This window comes from Primulina eburnea, chromosome 4 (assembly GCF_022965805.1).
Source record: "Primulina eburnea isolate SZY01 chromosome 4, ASM2296580v1, whole genome shotgun sequence".
NCBI lineage: Eukaryota > Viridiplantae > Streptophyta > Magnoliopsida > Lamiales > Gesneriaceae > Primulina > Primulina eburnea.
In genome coordinates, this window is record NC_133104.1 from 11,076,780 (window position 1) to 11,098,315 (window position 21,536).

At 37.2% G+C, this 21,536-nt stretch overlaps 1 protein-coding gene across 1 annotated transcript; it reads right to left on the bottom strand.

Annotated features, from left to right (window-relative positions):
- Nucleotides 1–16,840: 16,840 nt before the first annotated feature.
- On the bottom strand, nt 16,841–17,305 carry LOC140830085 (uncharacterized). The gene has a single exon (XM_073193367.1). The coding sequence runs from the start codon at nt 17,303–17,305 to the stop codon at nt 16,841–16,843; it is 465 nt and encodes a 154-aa protein (XP_073049468.1).
- Nucleotides 17,306–21,536: the final 4,231 nt, after the last annotated feature.

Here is a 21,536-nt window from a genome sequence, read left to right on the forward strand (position 1 = left end):
GGTTTTGAGGTGATTTCATACTCCAGGACGTAAATTTTATCGGTGTTGGTTTTTCAACTAAAATACGAACGTTTTGGCAACCCGGCTATTTAATTCACAAATCTTATTAAACAAAATAATTTTTATTATTTAATTAAAGATTTATGGGCCTAATTTGTATGCTTATTGGGCCTAAGCTTTGTTTAGTGAATTAATTATTATATAATACTCAAAACCCTCCCCATTATCACACAATTCCCACTTTTAAAATTTATAAACTCTCCCCAAAATCCCCCCCAACACACACGACACACTCAAGGGTTTGGAAAGGAAAAGCTTCGAAAATTCATCAAGGTTTCAAGCCAAGGTTATCCGTGTCGTCGTTCTTCGATTCGTCAACGTATATTCGTGCGTTTAATATGCAAAGGCACGCCATATTCTCCTTTTACTCATCATCACACCATAGTATATTTTTATGCATGCAAAGAATGGAAATCAAGTGGCACTTCCTGTTATTTTCGGATTTATGGCCTATGTCAAGTTTTAGCTTGTATTTTCTTTCAAAAAATCATGTTCTATATGTTTAAGAGGGCTGCAATGATATAGGTATTGATCAAGCATTGTTTTACATGAATTTAAAGTCTTAATCATCACCTAAAACCCTGCACAACGAAAAGGAAAAGAAAAAACGTAAGCTGGAAGCATGGGGCTGTCATGGGAGACAAGGGTTCGGTTGTTGGGGTCCTACGGCTGGGCTTGGTAATGGCTCATGTCCAGGACTAGCCAAGGTCGTAGGGGGGTCAAGGGAAGAGTCCTAGCCATGCTAGGACTCGAGCTAGATAGGCTGGGAAGAGTCCTTGTGGACAAGGACTCTCACCCGAGAATGGGAAAACAGCGCGCGCAGGTGCAGCGCTCGTCCAGGGCTTAGGGGCTTGGTCTGTGGACTGCAGGCTGGGCCAGGGGGTGACCTTAGGGTCCTAGGTAAGTGCTTGATACGTTGGTTCAGGGTTGGAGTCAGGGACGGATCCAGGAATAAGAGTTGGGGTGGGCTTGAACTCAATATGATAAATTATATATTATTAAAAAAAAAAGTACATTATATCGTTCAACGAAGTTGTGCCTTACGGGATTTTAAAACATAAAATTCATCAATAATAGAATTTACATCAATATGTTTAGCTAAATCTCGTTCAACATAGAGTGTCAAACAATCGGCAAGAAAGTCATCCTCCATTTTATTGCGAAGTGCCGTCTTCACATGCTTCATTGCTGAAAAAGCCCGTTCAATAGTGGCAGTAGACACAGATAATGTCAAAACAAGATGAATCAATCTAGTCAACATAACATAAACACTTGACCGTCCACTCTCGGTCAATTGCTGACACAACTCAACAAGTGTAGAAACCTTTAAATTCTGCATCACATCGAGTTTATAAATGTATCAATGCATACTTCAAAACAACAATTTCTTGATATGTGAAATCTCCAGGATAAAACTTCTTCGCAAGCTTGCAAATATCATCACTGTTAAATGAGTCAAATGAATTTTTAGGATCTAAAACTATACTAAGAGAAAGAAGTTTCACCGATAACTCATTGAACCGAGTATTTAACTCCATCAAAATGAAATTTATTGCTGCATTAAAAACATCAAAGTGGTAATGATGTTCTATTGAATAAACCGTCGCTAATTAAAACCGCCGATCCATCTTTTTTTTATTTTTTAATACTTTAGCGACGGTTTTAGAAATAACCGTCGCTAATATTTGCGACGGTGTTTGATAAAACTGTCGCCTATCCACATCGGCGACGGGTTTACTAAAACCGTCGCAAAAGTAGCGACGGTTTTCAAAAAATCGTCGCTAAATAAAAAAAATGGGCTGGGCTACAGCCCAGTATAGCCCTAGCGTAGATCCGTCTCTGGTTGGAGTCGTGGGTAGGGGCCCTAGAAGCATAAATCGTGAGAGGAACATGAGTTGCGCAGCTGCTGGGTTCCTGAACCAGGTGGCTCGCGCGCAGGTTTTAGGGTCTGGGCTTGGTCTGGTCATGGTCCAGGGATGGTTAGGTACAGGTGGGTTCGGTGGTGGCTCGTTTGGGAGAGTCCTAGACTAGATAGGAGTCTCTTTTGTTCAAGGACACTACACACACACATGTGCAGAAATATGGGTCGAGTTCCAGGATCTTTTTGAGCGGGTTAGGGTCATGTTTTGGGGCTGGGCTTGCACAGTAGGGTCCCTAGATGGGTTGGCTAGGTTTTGGTTCAAGGCGGCTCGGGTGTGGCTCGAGAAAATTGGGAGATGGCTCGGGTGGTTCGGTAAGGGGTCAATATTTCGAATTTAAGAACTAAAATTGAATCCAAGGGTCCACGGGGGTGGCTCACGACTTGGAAGGGTAGAATAAGTAATAAAAAGGCTATGTTAAAAATTTGGGATCAAAATAACGAGTTTTGGATTTATTCGGAATTTAATCGCCGCGCGAAACGCTAATTAACGAGTTAATTGAAATACCTAGTTTTAAGCTTTATAAAATTATGAAAAATTATATTTAAGCTTAAATAATTATTATAAGTCTAAGTTTTCAATTTGGGAATTTTATATTAAGGTTTGGTTTAATTCGGGATTAAAACGCATTAATACGTCATATTTAAAGATAAATTTAAAAGTCATCGAATTAAGCTAAATAAAAATATGAGAAAATTTTGTAGGCTTAAATAATTATTTGGGACATGCTAGAGTCATGAAATCAAGAAAAAAGTCGAAAACGTAAAATGTCACGTCCAGGGGTAAAACGTCTTTTTACACCTAAAAATTAGTAAACGTCATGGCAGTGTCCTAAATGCTATTTTATATGCTAATATGATTATTTTCAATGATTATGTATGTTTATATGTTAATATGTCAATTTTATATTTTATGGATTTTTAAGACGTTAATATGTTTAATGTTTTATTATTTAATATGTTAAAACGTTTATTTTAAATGTTTATTTTAAAAGTTTACGATGTTAAAATGTTTATTTAAAAAATGTTCATAGATGTTTATGATTTTTAATATGTTAAGTTATGATTTCTAAATGTCTATGATTTTTATGATTTAAATATGGGCATTTAAAAGACATGTTGCATGCTTGGTTTCAAAATAAAATGATAATATATGCATATTTTATTAAGTGATGGAAATACGACATGTTGAAGGATGTGAAGGATTGTGACTAAAATATGTTGGAAATATCGTGAGGGTTATGGTCCCAGTGGGAGCCCGACGATCGTGTTTCCGTTGATACGAATACGAATATGAATACCATGAATATGATTGGAGATGTCGTGAGTGGAGAAGGCCCCAGAGGGAGCCCATTTATGGGAAAAGGCCCCAGAGGGAGCCCCGACGATCGTATTTCCAATGCCATGATATGTTAATACGTAGGCCAGGGCCCAGTTGACCGGTGAGAGTGTTGCTGGTGTCCCCCGCCGCCCAGTACTGTGGTTACATGTAGATGGATCCATCGCCCAATACGTTTAAGAATACGAGTCACAATCACGATCTGAATTCAACGAACACGAACATGAACATGAATATGAATACGAATATGGACATTAATATGAATATGTTTAAGTGATATGTTTATGTCTTTTGAAAATGTTTTTACGCATCATGAAAATGTTTACGAAAACGTGTATTTTTAAAGTTATGCATCTTCATGAAAATGATATTTTAAGTATAGGTATTTTTCACTGTTATATGTTAACTGTATTACGTATTACTCGTTATCAAGGATATGACGTGTTGAGTCTTTAGACTCACTAGGTGTGATTGATGCAGGTGATATTGATTATGAATATGATAATGGAGGTCTTGATGGTTGATCTGACTGGACTGGAGGTGCACATAACCCGAGGACCGACGCTAGTTTTCCGCACTAGTCATGATTTATGATTTTAAATGATGTTAAAGATATTTTTTTACGACAATTTATTTATGAGTGGTTTTTGAGAGGTTATAGTATGAGCTATACTTTTCAAATGTTAGTTGGTTGATTTATTTTAAAATGATGTCAAAAATATTTTATACTTGTGTATGCAATTCGGCCGATGCTATGTGAGGTTTAAAAAAAAAAAAAATTCTAGCACGTTTTTAGAAAACGAATAGCAGACGTTTCAATATTTACATATGGCTGTACCTTTTTTTTAGCGACGGATTTTCAGAAACCGTCGCTAATATTTGCGACGGTTTTAGTAAAACCGTCGCCGATGGGGATCGGCGACGGTTTTAATTCAAACAGTCGCTATTAGCGACTGTTTTTCGAAAAACAGTTGCTAATAGCGACGGTTTTTCGAAAATCGTTGTACATCAATGTCTTAGTCCAATCAAGTCCCGTCCATTTACGAGGATGAGACCAAATTCATCCCATATCCTCTGATCCGCCCCACCTCAATTCTACAAAATTTCTCTCCCAAGTCCCAAGCCCTTTAGCGACAGAATAGAATTGAGGACTCCCGAAGAAATCGAATTGCTCATCGGCAAGACAACAATCCATGTAAGAATCGGCTATACATTTTTTATTTTTTTTTATAGCTTCTCTGTGCGTGATTTTTGGTTTCTTGATTGTTTGTTGTTGAGTTGTTGATTGACTATTACTTGTTTATTTGTTTAATAATTATTTTATTCTTGTTTAGGATTATAACTTGAACTATTTCAAAATGGAACATCAATAGAACATCATTACCACTTTGATGTTTTTAATGCAGCAATAGATTTCATTTTGATGGAGTTAAATACTCGGTTCAATGAGTCATCGGTAGAACTTCTTTCTCTTAGTACAGCTTTAGATCCTAAAAATTCATTTGACTCATTTAACAGTGATGATATTTGCAAGCTTGCGAAGAAGTTTTATCCTGGAGATTTTTCACAGCTCAAGAAATTGTTTCTTTGGAGTATGAATTGATACATTATAAACTTGATGTGATGCAGAATTTAAAGGTTTCTACACTTGTTGAGTTGTGTCAGCAATTGACCGAGAGTGGACGGTCAAGTGTTTATGTTATGTTGACTAGATTGATTCATCTTGTTTTGACATTACCTGTGTCTACTGCCACTACTGAGCGTGCTTTTTCAGCAATGAAGCATGTGAAGACGGAACTTCGCAATAAAATGGAGGATGACTTTCTTGCTGATTGTTTGACACTCTATATTGAACGAGATTTAGCTAAACATATTGTTGTAAAATCTATTATTGATGAATTTTATGTTTTAAAATCTCGTAGGGCACAACTTCGTTGAACGATATAATGTAATTTTTTTTTAATAATATATAACTTATCATATTGAGTTCAAGCCCCCCCTCCCCCCCAACTTTTATTCCTGGATCCGTCCCTGCACATACATGCATACATATATTAGCGACCGAACATACACATTATGTGTATAATAAATATACAATAATGACCGGAAGCACACACATAATTAACAAAATTTTAAATTGAAATTTTCGATTTAACTATGATATTTTACAAAAATAAATATAACATGAGATTTAGTAAGATGATTTTTTTTTATAATTATAAAATATGAAAATGTAAATATGTATTAGAGTTAAATATGAGAAAGGACAATTTTGGTATTAAGAAAAAGGCTTGACCAAAGTTAATTACTATCAACCATCTTGCATTATTAATAGTGTGTGTGTATATATATGCATTAAATTAAATAAATAATATATATGCTCTAAATTAAATAACTTTTATTTAATCGCTCAATAAATTTATCGATCTATTTTAGATTCTTCGAGAACGTTTCACGAGAATTTCGCACTCGGTGGTCAATATTACTAATTCATTATTTAATTAGTATATTCTAAATTTAATAAATAAATAATTGTAAACTCACTATAACCACGATTGAAAATCAGACATCAGCGATGTGTCAAGATTACGAATCTCGTTCATATTATGGAAAATGAAAATTTCGAAGCGAAAAAATTTCTACTGATCCATTTTTAACACCTGTCAGTTTTGTGAATTCCTTCACTAAAATAAGCAGTTCCAGTCTCCTAACTTAATTAGCAATTAAGCTAAATTTCACAAGTTTTATTACATGAAATCAACTAATAAACTCTTTTATAAGCAATCTATTTGATCTCTATCAAACTACAATCACAAATTTTAAATCCTTGAACTTGAATATCTCAACAAGATCACGGAATCCAATACTTATGTGACCCTAATAGTTCATGCATACAACTGGATGTGGGTTCACAGATTCATGTGATTCAGAACAATATTTGTTCACATTTTGACTTACCCTAGTTCGTCACATTCATTTTATCAACCCCTTGATCAAGAACAGTTAGAATTCAAGACTGATTGCACTCATCAGATCATGGTAGGTGTGAAACGTCTACTACTCGTTTTTTTTAAAATATATTATATTTTTTTCTTTTTAAAATACATTCGGCAGAATATCTTTATATGCATATATAAACACTTTGCATCATTTAAACAACTATTTTACTCAAAATCCAAAACGCAGTGCAAAACATAAAATCATAAATCATCAAACCAAAATTAAAACTAGCTTTTTCAAAATAGAAAAAACTCTTAAATCCTCTCAAAACCACTCAAAAATATAAAAGTCATAAAATCTTTATAGTAATATTAAAACTGCGGAAAACCTGCATCGGTTCTCGGGTTATGTGCATCACCAGTTCAGCTATTTCAATCCTCAAGTCCTCCAACATCATCAAAATATTGATACTTTTACGTAAAATAACATTTTCATAATCATGCATAAACTTAAACATTTTCCATATCCACATAAACATATTCATATTTATATTATCATAAACATATACATATTCATCATATACATATACGTATTCCATTTTCATTGAATTCAGATCGTTAATTGTGACTTTCATATTCGTATTGGGGCGATGGATCCATCTACATGTAACCATAGTACTGGACGGCGGGGACATCAGCGACACTCTCACCCGTCAACTGTGTAACGTACCGTATTTTGAACTACTTAAAATTTGCAGAAAAATAAAAGTTTTCTTAAATAAATAATAATCTTTCAAATTGCGATAAAAATAAATTGCTCGTCTAAAATATTTGAAATACAAATGATTACAAACAAATTTTGCCAAAAAAGGTACTCATTTAAGCATCGTGAAATAGTTTCATAAAAATCATAGAAACTAAATTAACATGCTTGAAAATTCTTGAAAACATAGGTGGTCCTCGGGTTTAGCCTCCACGCAGTCTGAGCCGATTCACCGGTCTCTCGCCCCCTCAAAATCGTCCTCACCTGCATCGTTCAAGTCTAGTGAGTCTAAAGACTCAACATGTATAAACTGAGAATAACAAATAATACGTAATAAAACCACATGCAATTTAAAGTAGAGCGTACATACTTAAACTTGAACATACATACATAAACATAGATGTGCCATAATTTCATAAATATTTTCCTGAACGTACTTGCATCATACATACATAAACATGCATAGTCATCATCATTTTGCGTAGAGATATGTTTCAAAGCAAGTGACCCATACATATGAAAGGGGATCGGTTACGGTGACCGGAAGCGCAACGGAAGTTTAAAAATCAAAATTTTCATCAAGAAATTTCGGCCACCTCATATCTTGTGTAGCAAATACAAAAACACAAAAATGACATTCATAGTGTGTTTAGAAATGTACCTATCAATCTTAAAAGATTGATGATGGCTCCAACTTAGTTGATATACAACTAAGCTCTTCAATGGCAAGACAATCTTCAAGCTTCCTTTGAGCCCACCTTGCTCAAATATTAAGCCCAACACCAACTAGCTAGAACCACTCTAATTTTGCACTAGAAAAATTAGAGCATTTTTCTTTGAGAAGTGTATTGTTTCTCCAACAATTTGAAGAACAAAAATTGAGAGAAAAATTGGGAGAGAAGGAGCTCAATATTTCGGCCATCATGGAGTGAATGGGGAGGAAGGAAGACTTGTCTTGGTCTTGCAAAAAGTAGAGACAAAAGTAGCATGCCAAGCCTTGATATTTGAAAAAGTTGTCTCCAACCCTTCACCTCCCATGCATGCATATATTATATGGTTTTTAACAAATTAAAAACCATGGACTAAATTTAATTATCGCAAACCTATTTGAGACTAATTAAACATTACTTGAATTTACCCAAGTCCCACTAGTTAAATAATTAATTTAAATTGAGCTCTACAAGACTCAATATGATTTAATTAATTCAACACTTGAATTAATTTAATTATTTGGACTTTACTAGGTCCACTAGTGTTTAATTAATTCAACACTTGAATTAATTTAATTTAGTCCATAATAATGTTTATGAAAATCACAATTTTCAAATACATTATTCACTTGACCAACTTTTAATTTAGGAACACTTCCATAAATTAAAATTTACATTTCTCTCATAGAAGTCATACTTCTATTTTTCCTTACACTTATAAACTCATTTATAAGTCGTTCAACACATTGAACTAGTTTCTCCTTTATAGAAGTCATACTTCTAATTTTCTTACGCTTATAAACTCCTTTATAAGCCGTTCAACACATTGAACTATTTTTACTTCTCAACGGGATCTAAAAAGCCAGCACTTGTGTGGCCCTCAATGGTTCATTGATACAACTAGCCGTGGGTTCACATCTCCATGTGATTCGGACTAAACATGTCCTTATATGAGCATACCCCAATTGCTCCATTCTTACTTATCAACCCCTTGATAGCAAGAACGTCAGAGCTCAAGTCTGATAGTACCCAACCAACCATGTTAAACGCCTAGCAACATCGCTTACATGATTCCCTAGGTATCAAATGATAGTGCCTGCAAGAACCATTCAATTATGGTTAGCGTACAGTACGGTCACTTCAACTCATATATCCCGACCGATTCGACAACCATTGGTTTATCGAGAGTTGTCAATGAATCGATACTATGTGTCATGTCGTAGTTGCATCGATGGTGTAATCTATGAAACCCCTTTCATAATTACCACCATACTCTGGCCAGAGATTTCAACCTACATACACATGATAACACATAGGATATCCATACCCGAAGGTAAGCGGTGAATCCCCGACTACAATGCATCGACTCCTATATGTTTCGACATGACACCCAACCTTGCCACCTGATGACCCCAAAAGAGTCGGTAAACAAGTTAAAATGAAATGCTAGCACATAGAGTCTCAATGTTGTCCCGGGTCATAAGGACTAATGGTGTACAACCATAAACTAGGACGTTTCCACTCGATAAGTGAGAACCACTTGGAAAGTCCTTTAATGGAGGGTTGTTCAGTGCACTCTACCAGGAGCACCTATCTGCATGCTCGGACATCACAATGTCCCCTACCAATGAAATATGGTACTCACATCGCAGATACTAGTTTCTAACTTGAGCGGCCTATATCCTTCTTAGTGGCGGCTGAATCGACTAGGAACCGTTTAGAATATACAGTATACAAATATGAGTTTCATGATACTCATCATATGAGCATCTCATATTCTTTCTACTATTTGTATATTCAAGGGCTTTATCTATGTAACTAGCATGGGTATACAGATAAAGATGTGCCAAAATAATAATTTCAAATATCACTAAAATAAAGACTGCTTATACATAGAGTTTCATTGTGAACACTCGGCCAACAATTGGCTCGACGGGCACCTACTCTAACAATCTCCCACTTGCACTAGAGCCAACTACCCATATGCTTCAAACCCATTGATTCGCGATGTATCTCGAATAATGGTCCAGGTAAAGGCTTAGCTAGTGGATCAACAACATTATCTGCGGAGCCGACTATGTCAAAAGACACTTCTTCCTCTTTCCACAATCTCTCCGAGGATGTGGTACTTTCTCAATACATGTTTGGACTTCTGATGAGACCTTGGCTCCTTTGCTTGAGCTAAAGCTCCCGTGTTGTCACACAACACCGGGAGAGGAGCAACTCCATTAGGAATGACACCCAACTCTTGGACGAAATTCCTTATCAAAACAGCGTCCCTTGCTGCATACGATGCAGCAATGTATTCGGCCTCTGTGCTGGAATCCGCAGTATTGCCTTGCTTGGAACTCTTCCAAGAGACATCAGCACCATTGAGCATGAATACAAACCCAGAGGTTGACTTCGAGTGATCGATATCTTTTTGGAAGCTAGAGTCGGTATAGCCTTCCAATTTCAGTTCTTCACCCCATAGACCAAAAAAATTTATTGGTCCTTCTCAACTACTTGAGGATGTCTTTCACAGCTTTCCAGTGTAGAAGACCAGGGTTCGATTGATATCTATTCACTACACTTAGTGCGAAAGCCACGTCAGGACGTGTAGATATCATCCCATACATGATGCTACCAATCGCAGATGCATAAGGAATGCTTTGTCATCGCCGCTATCTCTGCATCAGTCTTGGGAGACATAGACTTGGATAGGGACACGCCATGACACATTGGTAGATGTCCTCTCTTGGACTCATCCATCGAGAACCTCTTCACGATGGTATCAATGTATGTGGACTGGGTGAGACCAAACAATCTTTTTGATCTATCTCTATAGATCTGTATTCCCAATACAAAAGATGCTTCACCCAAGTCCTGCATCGAGAACTTACTCGCTAACCATATCTTAGTTGATTGCAACATTCCTGCATTATTCCCAATGAGTAGAATGTCATCAACATACAGCACCAGGAATGTCACAGCACTCCCACTGACCTTCTTATACACACAGGGTTCCTCAGGATTCTTAGTAAGACCAAACTCTTTGATTTTACTGTCGAATATGAGGTTCCAACTCCCAGATGCCTGCTTTAGACCATAAATAGATCTATGAAGTTTGCATACCATATGCTCACTTCCGATAGATGTAAACTTTTCAGGTTGAGACATGTAAATCTCTTCCTTAATATCTCTATTAAGAAAGGTTGTCTTGACATCCATCTGCCATATCTCATAGTCATACCATGCAGCTATGGCTAGCAATATCCTTATAGACTTGAACATTGCAACTGGAGAAAAGGTTTCCTCAAAGTCAACTCCTTGTCTTTGAGTATATCCTTTTGCCACCAATCGCGCCTTGAAGGTCAATACCTTCCCATCCGCCCCAAGTCCCTATGGGAACCGTTCCCTCAGGTGGATCTATAAGATCCCACACTTGGTTCGAATGTATGGAATTCATCTCAGATTCCATTGCTTCAAGCCATTTGGATGAATCGGCATCAGATAACGCTTCCTTGAAGGTCACTGGATCACATCCAAGGTTAGGCTCATCATGGTCCTCTTCAAGAAGCAGACCATACCTCATAGGTGGTCTCGAGACTCTCTCAGATCTTCTAGGAGCTTGTATCTTCTCTCTTGGCTCTTCGGGTGTGGGTTATATAATTGTGGGTGTCTCTCGAACCTCTTCGAGTTCTATCATCTCGCCTTTTCTATCCAATAGAAATTCCTTTTCCAAAAAGGTTGCATTCCTAGAAACAAACACCTTTGTTTCTTGGGGATGTTATAAATGATATCCAACTGAATTCCTTGGATATCCCACAAAGTAACATAAAATGGATCGACTATCCAATTTATCTCCCTGTTGCGTGTTTTCTTGATTGCTCGCAAGCGCACGATGTCAAGTTATAGTAAAATGTAATTTTGAGTACAAGTGTCGATCCCACGAGGAATGTCTTTCTAAATTTATATTAATGCTTGTAATTAAAATAGTTTCGATTTTATTTAGAATAATCAATTGATAGATTTGTTTATACCAATAACTAGATTGAAAATAAATTTAATTGTAGTACCAAACAAAGTTTGAACAATGGAATAAAAGATCTAGAGGTCTGATTTCACGCAACTATCCACCATGTGCTATTTTGTGTAGCTATATTATAAATGTCCTTCTTATTCATTAACCAAAAAATCTATAATTATCTACTCCCTCTCCCGAGTGCTAAGTAGATAATAATTATCTAACAAAAGATTGTAACATCCCTGTCAACAATCTAAAATTAAATAACACAATAAGCACTAACTTCTTTTAATGGCTTTAATAGCAATAGATGTCCTCCCGAACTATATAAATACTATCAATGTATTTTTCCCTTTCTTGTTTATAAATTTCCTTTTCCAAGTGATAATTTATAAAAATACAAATCATTCAAGATATGGCCAGTAAAATGAAATCATTAAGATTGGAAAAATACAAATGAACAAGAAAGGAAAATTATATAGCATAAATCATAAATCTCAACACATGATTTCTAGTTTTGTTCCATCATTCCTCTAGAATTAAGATTTAGTTCATAATAATACAAATAACACAACAACACATAAATCTTAAACAAGACATATCAAATAAAGAAAGAAGAACTTAGAACAAAATTTTTGGAGTGTATGAAGTTTTTGTCCAAAAGTGAGCAAGAACTTGTTGAAGAAGATGAGCTTGATCTTCAATCCTTTCCTTGTAGCCTCCACTCTTTTCCTTGCTCCTCAATATATGACCTAGATGATGAAAAAAAGATCCTTTTATAGTCTAGACAAGATTCCCCCCGTAGCACACCATTTTCCTCTACTTTTATTCAAAGTCCACAAAGTTTCACAATTTCCGGAATGATGTTGGTGCACGACCGCGGGTGCGGAAATGGAAGGACCGCGGGTGCGGTGTCTGTTCGGCAGAATTCCTTCTGTTCAGCGTGTGAAACCGCGGGTGCGGTCATGCTTCGACTTTGCATCACAGGTGCGGTGTGCTAGGGGCTGCGGGTGCGGTCCTGCTTCGTCAAATTTTGTCCTTTGAACCTTCTAATTCATCACTATACTACTCCAAACTCTCATGTCTAAGCTTCCAAACTACAATAACAAAAACCACAACAAATCAAATAAAACCTGCTCAAGAATCACAAAATTCCAAGTTAAAAACAAGTAATAAAAGTACAATAAATTGCACTTATCAAACTCCCCCAAACTTAAGATTTTGCTAGTCCCGAGCAAAACAAAACATCAAGAACAAACAAGTCATGAAATATTTTAAAGAACTTGGCCTCAATATAAATTTAAAACCCTTCATGCATTTACAATTCAAATCAATTCAACCACTTGTTCATCCGGATAAAATCATGTGATCGGTTAATTCTCTAACTTCAAATTTCTTCAACCATGTTTCAAATCATTCTTAATTGATTTCAAATTTTTACAGACACATATCACAAGGTCTTTTTCGGTAAAGATTGGGTTCAAAGCAATATTCATTCAAGAAAGTGATACCCAATAAATATTTGATGCAATGAGGTGTGTGTAAAATTGATCAAGATTCTTACTCAATGAAAGTGTTTATCGATTGTCCATAAGCTAGATCCTCCCAATCACTCTCCACTAGTATATTGGATAACTATGACTAGGTTAATAGGATTTTAAATGGTTGTAATGTTAGGCCTCGGTTCATGGCTACAAATAAAGATTAGGAGTTCAAATAAGGGAGTAAATTGAATTTCATCTCTTTTGCAAACTCCACTATTTCTTTTGATCTCCAATTCTTTTACATTTCTTTTCATCTCTTTTTCTCCCATTTTTCTCCAACTTCATCAATGTAACATCATTCATTTTCTTTTGTAGGAAAATATCACTTTCTTTAATCTTTTGAATTCGTACTCCCTTGAGAAGGTAGGAAATAATTGTATAAGATATTCAAAAGGTAGGTAATTGTGGGATACTTGAAAAAAATATTGAATGGGGTTCTTTTACACATATTTACGTGTGCCATTCAAATTCATATAAGTTCAAAGAGGTGACAAATGATAAATTAATTTTATTTGGTAGCTTGAAAGGCTCAATCGATCCAAAAATCACCTAAATCATTTCTAATCATAATTTGTCCGTATTTCGCCTCGAGTGATGTTTGGATAGTTCTAGACAAAATCTCAATTCACCATCAAAGAGTAGAATCTAATCATCGTGAAAATGGTGTCTCAATGCATCAACCAAATACATATATATTCAAAAAGAAAAGTGCTTGGCTTCCAAGGAATTTCAAAAACACAATTCTTTGTTCATATAGGCTCAAAAGGGCTTCAAATGAATGTTTATGAACAATATAAATGGCCCAAATAAAATCAAAGATTGCCTCAATCATCTATGTGTTTGCAAAAATTTTATTTTAATATCAAATAAAAATCATAAGGTTTTATAGAAATTGTAAGTCTCAAACTTACCAATTCTCATGATTATTCTCTAAATTTTTCAAATTGATCGATTAACATGAATATAATGCATGACCTTTCTTTTCAATTAAAAAAAATATTTTCATCATTGGTCAATTCGAAATAAAAAAAAATTCATGACTAAAATACTACAAACACACAAAATAACCCAAAAATTATCACACAAAAAGAAAAATAAACACACCAAATAAAATAACACAAAAATAAAATAAAATAAAAAGAAAAATAAACACACCAAATAAAATAACACAAAAATAAAATTAAATAAACTAAACCAAATCTCCCCCAAACTTAAACATGTGCATCGTCCTCGATGTAAATAAGCATGATAAATAGGAAAATGCACATACACTGGGCAACGACCGTCAGTGGTCATTGCCATCATCCTCATCGTCGTCGTCGTGGGGTGGTTGGAACTCTGGCGGGTGGTAAACGGGTGGCCACTGTGGAGGAGGTGGAAATGGATGACCAGAAGTGGAAGCAGATGGAAATTGCTGAGCCAAGACCGATGTGAAATCCATCATATACCCCATGAATGTATCGGTCCTATACCGAAAAGCATCCATCTCTTGGCGTTGAACTCGCATATCCTCTTCCAACTGAGTCAATCTATCTCTCCTCTGCCTGTGTTGCGGTGGTGGTTCTTGAGCCTGGGCTTGGGCACGTCTCTCTGCAGCTCTCCTATTGAATTCCCTTTCAGCTCTACGTGCTGCAGCTTGATCACCTCTGACTCCCACAAATGGTTGAATAACCAAAATTTCATTCTTTGGCTTCAACAATTCTTCGTTCGCTGCCCAAGTCACTCCCGTATGTTGGCATAAAACAGCGATGAGAGAGGGGTGGAGAAGTCCACTCGGAGAGTTACCTCTTGCATAATCAAGTATCGAATGCTGAAGCAATTGACCTAAATCAATTGCCTTCCCTGTCATAATGCAAAATGTGAGAATGGCTCTCTCCTTGATCACGGTAGTGGTGTGTTCGGTAGGCTTGATCCTAGCAGAAATGAATGAATACCAATTTTTCGCAACAGTCTTCAGATCAGACTTTGTTAGGCTCAAGTGCACATCGTCCCTCATTCTCCATTCGGTTCCCTGTATGCAAATTGTTTGAAGAATATCGTTATAATCAACATGCTCATACCTGTATTCTTCATATTCATCGTGCATAACTTGAGGGATACCATATAACGTATTGATCGTATGTGCATCAAAGGCTACCGATTTTCCTCGCACAAAAACCGTCAACCGATTATACCTAACCTTGAGGTTAGCATAGAACTCTCTCACCAATGAAATGACAGCGTCCTGTGGCTGCCTGCCAAACTCCTCCCACTGCCGAGCCCTAAGCATTTGTCCAATTTCAGTATGAGGGGCACTAAGATCAAATCCCCTTTCTTTTATAATGCTTCTATTAAAAATTTTGCCATATTACTCCTCCGCCTTCTCATCATAAAACCGACTTGCATCGTAATTCACAGTTGATGAGGATGATGCACCCTTAGATTGTTTTCTTCTTGGAGGCATTGTGTCGAACACCTTTCAAACACCAACTTTACTTCAACCCAATTCTCAAACTTCAATGATTCTAGCACTCCCCCAAACTCAATACAAACAATATCCACACCTCAACAATGTACACAACAATCAAGCAACAATATATCCAAAATCAAGAATGTGCTTCACCAAATGAATTTTCCTTTCATAGCAACTAAATCCAACAATTTTCGAATTTATCAACAAATTTGAAATGAATTTGCTCACCTTGGGTGTGTTGAATTGTGTCTTGAAGAACAAAAACAAAGCTTTGTTCAAATTCTTGAAGAAATTTTCGAGCCCCTTTTCAACCCTAGGTTTTATGTTGAATTTGGTGGAAAGGAATGTGATATTTGATGGAATGAGTGAAGCTATGTAGTTTGTAGTGGTGAATTTGTTGAAGGAATAACAAAAATTTAGTGGGAAAATTGTCTTCTTGAGTAGGGATTTCGAAATGGAAGAGGGTGTTCTTGAGTGGTGTTCTTCGATAATGGTTAAGAATGCCCGATTCTTTATTTAAAAGGTGCGACCGCGGGTGCGGTGATATAAGCACCGCAGGTGCAGTATACGTTCGGGGCTGCAGCACATTTTTCATTTTAATTGACCACGGGTGCGGTGATTCTTCGGGCTGTGCAGCGCGGGTGCAGCGTGTGTAAGACCGCGGGTGCGGTGCATGTTCGGCATTTCATGCATTTGTTCGACACTGCAAGACCGCGGGTGCGGTTGTGTTAGCACCGCGGGTGCGGTGGTGCTTCGGCACACCTAGCGCAGGGGCGGTGTCTTTGTACTGCGGGTGCACTCCTGCTTCGAATTTTCTTGTATTTTGAATGCACCTCAAGCACAGGTGCAGTGCACATGAGACCGTAGGGGCACCCCTGTTTCGTCAAAATATTTTCTTCTCAAATTTTCAGTCATGAAAAGAAAACAATTGGGATTCATTAAATTTGGGAAGATTTAAGCACACACAATATTAAAAATACACAACCAAAAATAACATGATAAAATAAAATCAAAACCGAAATCAACATGCAAAAGAGAAACAAAAATTTGGGTTGCCTCCCAATAAGCGCTTAGTTTAACATCATCAGCCTGACTACCATCAGTTTATATCAAGTTGATCCGCCCAAAGGAATGTTGTCAAGGTGCCTTACTTCATTTCCATAGTATGGCTTAACTCTTTGCCCGTTCACCTTGAAAGTCCTTCCATCACTGCATTTTAGCTCGATCGCTCCATGAGGATACACTGTCTCCACCAAAAATGGACCTGACCAACGCGATTTCAACTTACCAAGAAACAACTTTAGACGGGAATTGAACAAGAGTACTTGTTGTCCTGGTTTTAGTTCCTTTCGTACAATGAGCTTATCGTGCCACTTTTTGGTCTGTTCTTTATAAATCTTGGCATTTTCGTAGGCTTCATTGCGGAATTCCTCCATTTCAGTTAATTGAAGTTTTCTTTCATCGCCAGCTGCTTTCAAGTCAAAGTTCAACTTTTTAACTGCCCAGAATGCTCGATGCTCCAATTCCATTGGCAAGTGACAGGCTTTACCAAAAACCAACCTATAGGGAGACATCCCTATTGGCGTCTTGAACGCTGTCCTATAAGCCCACAGTGCATCATCCAATTTTATAGCCCAATCCTTCCGGTTTGTATTGACAGTCTTTTCTAATATTTGTTTGATTTCCCGGTTGGATATTTCAGCTTGTCCGTTCGACTGAGGATGATATGCCAATGCCACTTTGTGCTTCACATTGTACTTATCCATCAGTGAGTTAAAAATTCTATTGCAAAAATGCGTACCTTCGTCACTTATGATGGCTCTCGGTGTTCCAAACCTGGTGAAAATGTTCTTGTGCACAAATTTAACTACAACACGAGCATCGTTAGCACTGGTGGCGATTGCTTCCACCCATTTCGAAACATAATCTATAGCTAATAATATGTAAGATTGACCAAAAGAAGGGGGAAAAGGTCCCATGAAATCTATGCCCCAAACATCAAAAGGTTCCACTTCCAAAATATTTGTCAGTGGAAATTCGTGACGCCTAGAAATGTTTCCTAACCTTTGGCACCTATCACATGATTTCACTAAGGTATAGCTATCCTTGAACAAAGTAGGCCAGTAAAAACCTGATTGCAATACCTTAGCTGCTGTTCGTGTTGCTCCAAAATGTCCACCATAAGGTGATGAATGGCATTGTTCCAGAATTTTGTGTGCATCTTCTCCATCAACACATCTCCTAATCACTTGGTCAGCACATCTCTTATACACACAAGGATCATCCCAGAAGAAAAATTTGATATCATGGAAGAACTTATTTTTCTGGTGATGATTCAGATCTGGAGGAAAAGTACCACAAGACAAAAAATTCGCAATGTCAGCAAACCAAGGAAGTACTGAACTGACCTCAAACAGTTGTTCGTCAGGGAACGATTCATTGATAACTCCACCTTCCGTTCTTTCTTCTAACTCTAGTCGTGATAAGTGATCTGCCACCTGATTTTCACAACCTTTCTTGTCTTTTACTTCAAAGTCGAATTCTTGAAGTAGGAGTATCCATCGTATCAACCTGGGCTTGGCATCCTTTTTGGCAAACAAGTAGCGAAGAGCTGCATGGTCAGTGAAAACAGTTACCTTGGTGCCAATAAGATATGTTCTGAACTTGTCAAATGCGAACACCACTGCTAGCATCTCTTTCTCAGTAGTTGTATAGTTCTGTTGGGCTGCATTAAGTGTACGACTTGCATAGTAGATAGCCTTGAACATCTTGTCTCGCCTCTGTCCCAATGCTGCTCCCACAGCATAGTCGCTAGCATCGCACATGAGCTCAAATGGCTCCTTCCAATCAGGCACTATCATAATGGGAGCCGAAATCAGTGCTTTCTTGATCTTGTTAAATGCCTGCAAACAGGCATCATCAAAAATAAATGTCGAATATTTCTCTAACAAATTACATAAAGGTCTAGTAATTTTAGAGAAATCTTTAATATAACGACGATAAAACCCGGCATGTCCCAAGAAACTTCTGATCCCTTTCACATTCTTCGGCGGTGGAAGATTTTCAATTGTCCACAACTTTGGCCCTGTCAACTTCTATTCCTTTAGCCGAAATTTTATGGCCAAGCACAATACCTTCTGGAACCATGAAGTGACATTTTTCTCAATTCAAAACTAGATTCTTCGCCTGACATCTCTGCAAAACAAGCATTAAATTTTGCAAACAGTGATCAAAAGATGAACCGAACACAGAGATATCATCCATAAAAACCTCCATTATTTCCTCAACCATGTCAGAAAATATGGCCATCATACACCTCTGAAAAGTAGCAGGTGCATTGCACAGTCCAAATGACATTCTCCCAAAAGCAAATGTACCGTAAGGGCAAGTGAAGGTAGTCTTCTCCTGATCCTCCGGTGCTATGACAATCTGATTGTAACCTGAATAACCATCTAGAAAGCAATAATAATGATAACCACCAACTCTATCAAGCATTTGGTCAATAAAGGGAAGAGGAAAATGATCTTTCCTAGTCGCATCATTCAGTTTCCTGTAGTCTATGCATACTCGCCAACCAGTCACTGGACGAGTTGAAATCAATTCATTGTTATCATTTCTCACTACAGTTATTCCTCCCTTCTTAGGCACTACTTGTACTGGTGAAACCCACGAGCTATCAGATATAGCATAAATAACACCAGCATTTAGCAATTTTAATACCTCAGCCCTCACAACTTCTTTCATTGCTGGATTAAGCCTTCTCTGATGATCAACATAGGGTGAATATGATTCCTGCATCAAGATTTTATGCATACAAACTGTAGGGCTAATCCCCTTTATATCAGCAATTGTCCATCCTAAAGCAGATTTAAATTCCCTCAACACCCTCAACAATTTCTCTTTTTCAGTACAAGTAAGTAAAGAAGAGATGATTACCGGATATGTTGAATTTTCACCTAAAAATGCATAACAAAGGTGACTTGGAAGTTCCTTCAATTCAGGGGATACTTTTGGTACCTCTATACTTGCATCTTCAAGTAGCTCTACATGATGCACATCAATCTTTTCTTTAGGCACTGTATCGAGAGCAAGTAACTCCTCTTGCACGTCCCAATCATCTTCATCCAGTATAGACGCGGATTTCAACAAGCATCTCTCCAAGGAATCTTTTGTCAATCTACCTCCACCAACATGAGATACACATGAATTAATTACCTCAATACTATTACAAGTACTTACCTCATTTGGTTCTTTGATTGTGTTGTAGATGTTGAACATGACTTCTTCTCCACCTACTCTCAATGTAAGCTCACCCTTGTGCACATCAATCAAAGCTTTTCCAGTGGCCAAGAATAGCCTTCCAAAGATAAGTGGAGTGTCCTGATCTTCTTCCATATCTAGAATGACAAAATCAGCAGGAAATATAAATTTGTCTACCTTTACCAGAACATCCTCCACTATACCTCGTGGATATGTAAGTGATCTGTCCGCCAGCGGCAGGGTAATAGTGCTAGGCTTCACCTCGCCAAGCTCTAAAGTCCTATAAATAGAAAAAGGCATTAAATTAATACTGGCACCTAAATCACATAAAGCTTTATTTATTCTAGAACCACCAATAACACAAGGAATAGTAAAACTCCCTGGATGTTTGAGTTTCTGTGGTAGTTTCCTTTGGAGTATGGCGCTACACTCTTCTGTCAACTTCACTGTCTCAAACTCATGCAACTTCCTCTTCTTTGACATCACATCTTTGATGAACTTTGCATAGTTTGGCATTTGCTCTAAAGCATCAGCAAATGGAATGTTGATGTGAATCTTCTTGAAGATCTCCAAAAATTTGGCAAATTGCTCATCCAATTTCTTCTTTTTAAACCTCTGCGGATATGGAAGAATTGGCTTAAATACCGGAGGTTTTTCAACTTCAACTTCAGCTTTGGATCCCTCAGTTTCAACTTCTTCAACAGTCATCTCTTTCTCATCCTTGTCATTGGAATTTTTACCCTCAAGTTCTCTTCCACTTCTCAAAGTTACAGCTTTGCATTGCTCCTTTGGATTCACTTCAGTGTTACTTGGGAATTGACCTTTATTTTGATCTTTCAATGCATTAGCCAACTGATCAATCTGTGTTTCCAATGATTTCATTGTGGCTCCCATATTTCCCATGTGAGTTTCCATGCCATCAAGACGAGATTCAGTCCTAGCCATCCTTTTACTCGATTCAACAACAAATGTTCCAACAAGATCCTCAAGTGAAGGTTTTCCTTCCCCTTTTGATGCATTGAACCCCGGTGGAGGATTCAACACATTCTTATTATTAGCATATGAAAAATTTTCGTGATTTCTCAAACCAGGATGATAAGTGTTAGGGGGAGGGTTACCTCGATATCCTCCATAACCACCAAAATTCCTATTGTTGATATAATGAGCCTCATCAGGAATATGTGGTTCTTCAGTAACAACAGATGCATTTTCAACCTCTGATGTACTAGCTTTATTCATTGCTGCAATTTGAGTTGTTAAAGCTGAAACTTGAGCGGTGAGTGGTGTAATAGGATCTATGGCATAAATTCCAGCTTGCTTCTTTACTCCTGACCTCTCAGACGAACATTGATAGCTGTTAATGGTCATCTGTTCAAGCAAATCATATGCTTGATCAGGTGATTTGGCAAATATTGTGCCACCAGCTGCTACATCAACAGTGCCTCTTGTTTCTCCATTCAAAATATTGTAAAATAATTCAATCTGTACCCAATCTTCAAAACCATGGTTTGGACATCTCCTCAACAACTCCTTATATCTTTCCCA

Excerpts from the sequence above, each read along its gene's own strand:
- LOC140830085 (XM_073193367.1), bottom strand. The coding sequence starts at position 17,305 with ATGTCTCCCTATAGGTTGGTTTTTGGTAAAGCCTGTCACTTGCCAATG.